The 8,435-nt window shown below is 37.2% G+C and overlaps 1 protein-coding gene across 1 annotated transcript; it reads right to left on the bottom strand.

The window, feature by feature from the left end:
* Positions 1-697: 697 nt before the first annotated feature.
* LOC133516213 (attacin-like) lies at positions 698-3,882 on the bottom strand. Its single transcript, XM_061849023.1, has 3 exons — positions 3,414-3,882; positions 2,139-2,336; positions 698-995 (listed from the first exon to the last, which is right to left on the bottom strand). Exons 1-3 carry the CDS (start codon positions 3,803-3,805, stop codon positions 788-790), a joined length of 798 nt encoding a protein of 265 aa, XP_061705007.1. The 5' UTR covers positions 3,806-3,882; the 3' UTR covers positions 698-787.
* Between the last annotated feature and the right edge of the window lie 4,553 nt (positions 3,883-8,435).

Below are 8,435 nucleotides of genomic sequence, written 5' to 3'. Positions count from 1 at the left end.
TTAGGCCGTTACTCATATAAAGTATCCTTGGTATGAGATATTCATATTATAGTTTAATGTTTCAAATTATTAGATTATAAGTTAATCGCCATCTATATATGGCTAGAATTTATTTCTTTTCAGGTGCTAAAGATTTATTTTGATCAGAATTTATTTATTTTCAATTTCTAGAGATTTATTTTCATCAGTTGTATTAAGTTAGTGTCCCAAATATACCATATTTTGATGTTTTGATGAAATACGAACAGACTTTCCTTCGTGTTGGTTCACGACCAACCTCCAGGATGATTTTTTCCATCGTGTTAGTTCTCGACTAACCTCCAGGATGTATGTATGTCCTTCAAGTTGAAGGATTGCACAACGATTTTAAAAACAAATATATGTATATTGCACAACGAATTCAATGAAATCTCACAGCTAACACCATAGTAGGCAACGAAGATCGTTATAAAAAATGTGGTCTTGTGCCGAAGTGTTCGGCAAATAGACCGAGGTGTGGACGCTACCACGCACAAATAAAGAATGAAGAGCGCAGCGGTCGCCGCACGCAGGTAACCAGTAAGCGGAAGTGGGCGGAAATTGGTTTTCACAGTTTTAATCAAAATAGTTACTCTTAAATGTGTGCGATGCTATCTGTACAATGGGGAAACTACATGGTTAATATAAAATTATATCTGAAAAATGAAGTGACGAAATATAATAACTTATCAATTTATATCCTAGTCTTTGGACGGTTATGCTTTACAATGTAATGTAAAGTTTACATTATTATTACTTGTAGATACATTTAAAAATACTTCGTAAACGTCAGACCGCCCTGCGGAGCCCAGTTGTGATTGAAGGCGGGGATGGGTGACTGCGACTTGGTCCAGCCGGCGTTGAGGTCGAGCGAGGACGAGGGGTTTCGGAACAGGTTCAGGTTGCCCATGGCCGAGTAGTCGGTCTTCTTGAACAGGTCAGTGTGCGCCATGCCCAGGGAACCACCGATTTTATCCCTAAAAGAAAGTGTAAAGGATTTACGGTCTCGTGAGGCAAGGTAACACTGATAATTGCCGGTTTTACTTAATTGTTAGACACATGTGTTTATGTTTCCATGAGCCTCCATTTCTAGCCAAGGAGAGTGATATCGTGCACAGTGACTTAAAATACGTGAATAAAACCAGTTAAGTGTTAAGGCTCTATTTTTAACAGACTTCAATTCCAAGAAGGTGGAGGTTCTGTATTCGGTTTTGGCTATTATTAGAGACAAGGCAAGATTCGGACATAATAGCCCAATTTTGATTTTAAATTTTTGTTTTGAAACTGTTATGAATTTGATCGGTCAGCTGTCAGAAAACACATTTCTGGTCAGCTTACATATCAAATCCATAGCAGTTTCAGAACAACAAATGAAAGTCAGAAACGGGTTCATAGATTATGTTAGGGTAAAAAAAAAGTCGGTGGCAAACAAGCATACGGCCCGCCTGATGGTAAGCAGTCTCCGTAGCCTATGTACGCCTGCAACTCCAGAGGAGTTACATGCTTACATGCGCGTTGCCGACCCTAAAACTCCGCAGCCTCGATGAGCTCTAAATGCGTAAATATCGTGAAAGCGATACGAAATACTCTTAAAATGATGCCAATATGTATACATCGGATAACTTATTTAATGTAGTGTTTCCAAAAATGCAACTTGATTTAAAGAGTGTTCACCCAACCACAGGAAGTTTTTTTAAATAATAAACACATAGATATAGGTACATATTACACTTGTAGGCTTTTTTTTATGTTGACACTCGTCAAAGCTGCTGAACCGATTTTGATGAATGAGAAGTTAATTTATTTGTCTTTATATTTAGCATGAATAATTAACTAACTTCAAAAAAGAAGAAGTTTCTATGCTACATGAAAACCATAGACGAGTTATAGTTTATATACGTTTTGCCTCTATATTTACTTAGTATCTGATTTCATTTTATTTTAGTAACAGTTCCCATTTTAACTGCCATAAAAAATATCCTGTTTAAACAGATAGTGGAACCAGATAGAACTCCAAAATAGCTATATAAATATTGTTTTAGTTAAATTGTTTATTGTTTTGATTCTTCGGTAAATATTTGCATCTAGAATGTTTAAATAGCACAACTATTTGAACTTACTTGAAAGTATAGTCCAAGCTGCCACCATGAGTGTTGAAGTTGGGGAGGTTGGGGATGTTGGGCATAGTTCTGGTTATGAAGGCGTTGGCGCCCAGCTTGTGGTCGGGTGTGTTGATGAGCCCCAGCCGCCCCGCCGCCGTCGCCTGGTTGCCGAGACTAGGGATGTGCTGGCCGGTCACACTTAGTCCGTGGCCGTTGCTGAAAATTTTTAATTATCTTTAAGCATCCAGTTTGAGGTATTCCATATGGGGTGCTGTATTATTTCACTATTATTAGAAAATAATAACGCATACCCTCTAAAAGTTTCTATTACTACAGAACTCTCAGAAATAAATTTCAGTCCATTCCTGTAAATGTAACTCATGCCGACCTGTATACGATTCTCCCATTCAAATGTAATGTAATGTATATGTATATGTATGTATATATATGTAGAGCTCATTTTGTTGTCTTTTTATTCATTTATTTCATATAAATCGCATAAGTTACACTACTACTACTACTACCACTTATAAACATTAATTCGCAAAAAAATAACGATCCGATAAGAAAAACAATAAAAAATTATCGACTTACGGCCCGATTCGAAGAATGATTAAGACACGTTTAAGATCTTGTAAAGATCTTTAAAAAATCAATAACTAAACGACATGTCAAAATTGATGTTTATTTCGATTCCGCTGTGATCCAAAATAAGATCTATCTACGATATTTCTAACGTCAAAGTGACATTGGTTGCCCGAATCGAGCTGCTTCTGTCAATAGCCAGAACTTCTCGTTATCGTATCTCATTCTTCGAATCGGGCCGTAACTGCCTCATTTCTGACCAAATTTCCAAAGTCGGCACGGGTTCCTGTTACGGGAATGACCTGAGTTTACCTGTGTTTTATACCAGGGTGTTTTGGGGTAAATAAAATGGAGTGTTGTAAATTTTTAAAGTGCAAAATAAAGAACACCCTAGTCTGTATTTTTCCATGTACAATATACATTTAGCCTGTGCCCAACACTTCGTCCGCTTAAATTTGTTCGGCTGTAAACACTCCTGTTAGTACTTAGTAATAACTTTGTTTTGTTACACTTTATTACTCACATCTCACCCTTTTACGGGTTGGTTCCCGAGTTAAAAAGTATCCTTTGTCCAGATTACAAGCTACTTATATGACTAAACTAAGCTAATTATTTTCAGTTATTATTGCCTGATTGAGGACAAACATCCAAACATGCTAACTTCCATATAAAGGTATTAATTTAATATTACGTAACAGAAATACTTACATATTATCGAGAGCCAGTCCGCCACCAGCAGCGGTATACCCTGGACCGGGCTTCACTCCAGCTGCTCTGAAGGCATTTGCAGACTGTATCCCCGAAGCCGATCCAATAGCACTCAGTACGTTGCTCTCACCCCGTGCGATGGGAACTTTTAGGTTCAAATTCGCACTTCCATCTGGATTGGTGCTCACGCTGCCAAGCTGACGCCTGACCCGGTTTAGATAACCCGGATGCAGAGATTCAAATGCATGCTCTGATAACGCGTCTTCAAAGTCGTCTTGTGCGAGGTTCGCTACGTCTATTACGTAAGGTTGTATTTTTAAATCCTGTAAAGCGATATAACGAGCTTGAGCTGTGGCTAAAAGCGCCAGCGCAAAGAGATGAACAGAAAACATCTTTGAATATAATTTTAAATACACAGATTGTAAGCGCGAATTTAATTAGACAGTTAACTCTGGAACAGTTTAATGTATACTGACTCACTATATGGAGCGGGCCACTATATATGCGGAATGTTCTTGATAAGCGTTTGTGCAAGGGATTCCCTGGACCACCGCATTTGAGAAAATGATGTAGGTATATTCAATAACTATCAGTAACGTTTTGCAGGGAATCCCTGGGTCCCAAGAGCTTTGTATACTTTTTAGCATTTAGTTACTTACTTAAAAATATTGAATTGTAATTTTAATGTTCATTACTTTTTGTTGCACTTATAATTGCGGTTTTTATAGACTTTTATTCCTTAGTAGGTAGCTATGAAATATTAATAATGACTTAGTAAAAACTTGACAATTGTGATTTCGAGACTCTTATCCCGTATGCGTCGTATAGAATTAATAGATATTATATGTATCGTACATTGTCGGTATTCGGCTTCTAAAACATGTTAACTGAAAAACAATATTTTTTTATTATTATATTGAAATATTTTACAGTTATTTTATCTTTTTATTTTAAATTTTTACTCATAAATATACAGGGTGATACTCAAGACGTAATACAAAATCAGTAATTCTGACTTAATTGCAGATCGAGAACATGATGCACAAACTCATTTATTACAGTTAATCAAAGTTATTTTTAGTAATTTTCTAACAAAATAATCAATTAGAATCTCGAAGTGTGGTCATCCGACACACTAGTCATGTTGCACCTATTTGTCATGTTAACATTTGCGTTACTCTAATTCTGATATTTAAAACATAAAACTAGACTCAGACGTACATTCGAAAGCAATGAGAACGGGTAACCTTTTATGATGATTCTCATAGAAAGAGACTGTAATAACTCTAAGACCGATTTAATTGTAATCTCAACCTTAAGCATAGCATGATACAGTTACAATTTAGTTGGCTTACATTCGAGTTAAGTTCTATGTTTTTTAGAAAAGTTAGAGGAATCCCCTTACAAGGTAAAGCGTGTTGAACCATTGAACTCTGGCAAGTGATACTACGAGTAGCAAGTGGCAAGTGATGCCCCGTTATCGAGTGAATTTATTTATAACATATTTAATAGGTCATTTATGTTATCTCATATTTTGCAGTTCTTAAAATTATATACACGGGTTGATAATATATTTAAATAGATGTAGTAGTATTCTATAGGTACTTACTTTAGATTTTATTGAGATGACCGAACGTTATGAACAATTTTAAGTAACATTCAGACATTTTGAAAGATCTAACAACCTATACTACAGGTACTTACTCATAGTTATTTAAAGTAAACCTTTTCCAAAAATATATATATATTTTTTTACTTGGAAACTAATCAGAAATAAGTGAGCAAGAGGAAATATATACACTAAGAACATTCACTATTTCCATAACTCTAATTAAAACATGTTTAGTAAAAATATTACTATAGTTAACTAAGGTACGACAATTACTAATTTACATACGAATAATAAAATAGATACAAAACTCATTGTTTTTTTTATACTACGTCGGTGGCTAACAAGCATACGGCCCGCCTGATGGCAAGCAGTCTCCGTAGCCTATGGACGCCTGCAACTCCAGAGGAATTACATGCGCGTTGCCGACCCTAACCACTCCGGACCCTTAATGATATACATTATATAGATATATTTTCGAAAACTCTATAAAAATAAGGAACTTTATAATGTTTAAATGTCTTATTTCCGTCGGATTTCAGAAATTTAGTTTGATTGAGTTCCTCGTATATTTTTGCATGCTATACAGAATGACACTTAAAACTTAATACAAAATATGTTTTTCGAACCCATTTTCCTGGTGTTATAAACCCCTGCTAGGTCTCCTGTTATTAAAGTAATCATTAACATTAATATCATTGGTTTAATTTTATCTCTTATTTTTAGGCTCAGTATGGTTACCCTACCTACTGAATTCGGAGAAAAAAGTTTGGGATCACTCTCGTAGTAAACACACAACTTTTTGATTATTGCGACCGATAATTTATGAATAAAATGCAGTTTGACAGATTATTTGTACATGCATAGACACTAATATAAACAATTTTCCACAATCATCATCACAGGCCTTTGCGTTTCAACATAGACAATTTAAGCATTGTTGTTTAGACAACGAGTTTGGTGACTGTGGAGGCCGATGCGTGAGCGGCACGACCTCCCACATTTTTGGCAGAGAAATCTCATGCTACCTGAGGTTCCAGTCCCGGTTTGCTTTCTGCGACACCTTCTGCCATCTAATGCATTAAATCCGTATTTTTAATTTAATTTAATTCATACTTTTATTTTATTTTTTGTAATTTATATGTAAATATTTTGATTGTTTGTTGTTTTGTGTTTTTGTATTACCTATAGATATTGTCCGAAATAAATGCTTTTTATTTTATTTTATTTATTTTTTATTTAAATCAGGCTTGGTCGTATAGCCTTCTCCCCTCCACAACATGCTTGTGCTATCCATCACGGTCTTCAGCTAAGGTTTCCCAGGCATGGTGATCGATTTCAAATATTGACATGTCTCGCTTAACACAGTCTTTAAAGCGCAGCATCGGTCTTCCAACGTTCCTTTTAACATACGCAACTGCACCAACCAAGACACGTCGAGGTATTTTAGAGGGTTTCATCCGGTGCACATGCCCCAGCCACCGCAAGCGTCTCTGTTTGAGAAGAGCGGTAAGACTGAGCAGCTGCGTTTTTTCAAGAACTCTTTGAATTCTCACTTTGTCCTGCCAAGTTATGCCTAAAATGTTACGTAGACAGCGCATGTGAAAAGTGTTGAGCCGTCGCTCCTGTTTTGCATACGTCGTCCAGGTTTCTGCTCCGTACAAGAGTATACTTAGAACGCAAGTCTGGTACATTATCATCTTGGTTACACTCTTGAACGTAGCCTCCCGAACATGGTCGCTGCTTTGCCAATACGAATATCGATCTCTACATAAAGCGAGAGATTGTTTGACACAGTCGACCCAAGGTAGCAAAACTTATTGACGACTTCCAGAGATGTGCCATCCACCAGTAATCTGTGTCTTTCCGCACTGCCCTGCACTAACACAATGTATTGTGTAAAATATATAGGAACTCTATTATAATAACTTATATACCTTTACCTATAGACTTTGAAATCGCGAATGGTGATTTTTCATATGCAATGTGCACGTTTTATCATTGTTTATTTCAGATCGGGCGCTTGAACCGATATGAATACTAGCAGGAGAAAACTGTTCACAAAAAACAATCGGAGCATCGAAAACTTACCACCTACCAAACGTTTTTTACAGCGGCATATGCTTCGGGCGGTGTACCAAGGCGGACACGTATGGGGACATCTCCTTGTACCGGAGCAAAATCTGCCTTTACCTTCAAAGTGGGGGTCGGCTAAGGATTGCAATCTTTGGGAGCCAGTTTGGTCAACCTTACCAGTAGCATCTGGCGCACGTATTGAGCTGATTAGATGAAAATGCAAACAAAAGTGTGCAAATAGATGAAACTGCGTAAGATGACATTTGAAGTGTTGTAGGTACGGATCTTTGTGGATGTGGTAGAGCGTGTGCAGACTAACACCCTTATGCTAAGATTTTTGCAATTTCTTCGCATCGCTCACATATACCCACTAGGCTAGGTAACTAGACGGGATTTTTTTACGAATATGATCATTAGGACAGACAATCAATCTTACATGCCAATCTTCTAATATTTAAAAATTAAATTATTGGGTTGTTGCATAATTTTTTTCCCACTTCTAAATTTCCTTGATATTTTCAGTAGTCTCGGGTATATTCTAGAATAAATCTAGTATATAGTAGAATGTTCTCGAATCTTTCACGTAGGTTATATAAGTGCAGGCTTGTTACAGGGATTTAGTTAATATCGAATAAATGGACCAACATCAACTTCGAGCGATTTACTTATACGAACACTAATGGCCACTAGTTCGAGGGAAACAGCAAATAAGATTAACACTGCTTTTGGCCCAAACACTACTACCAATTGCACAGTACGAGATTGGTTCCAGCGCTTTAATGAAGGAGACACGAGTCTAAAAGACATTCCTCATACTGGTCGCCCCATCACTTTTGAGGAAGACGCATTGCAAGAATTCCACCACCAGAGATTTAGAGAAAACTCTAAACTATCACTACAGAACCTTAGATCGCCATCTGCAGTCGATGGGTTACCGTAAAGTTTTGTCAAGGTGGAAGCCTCATGCTTTGACCGATGCTCAACGTGCATTACGTGTCAACATTTGTGAAAGTCTGCTACTGCGCCCCCAAAAAAAGAGCTTCCTGGAGTCAATCATCACTGGAGACGAGTCCTGGGTCTTGTACGAGACCGTTACACGAAAATCCTTTTGGATACCTTCCGATAAACGGCCACCAACTCAGCCGAAAAGCAGTCTGCATGGCCAAAAACTTCTCCTGTCAGTTTTGTGGGATTCGCAAGGAATGTTGTTGTGGAAGTTACTGGAGGACCATCAAACTATCGATGACAAAGCCTATGTGAATCAACTACAAAAGTTGGCTAACGCTGTTAAAGAAAAAATGCCAAAACGTCTTGAAGTATCATTACCTCATGATAAT

Source organism: Cydia pomonella, chromosome 3, assembly GCF_033807575.1.
Source record: "Cydia pomonella isolate Wapato2018A chromosome 3, ilCydPomo1, whole genome shotgun sequence".
Lineage (NCBI taxonomy): Eukaryota > Metazoa > Arthropoda > Insecta > Lepidoptera > Tortricidae > Cydia > Cydia pomonella.
The sequence above is the reverse complement of the archived record's forward strand: the minus strand, read 5'-3'. Positions and strand labels throughout refer to the sequence as shown.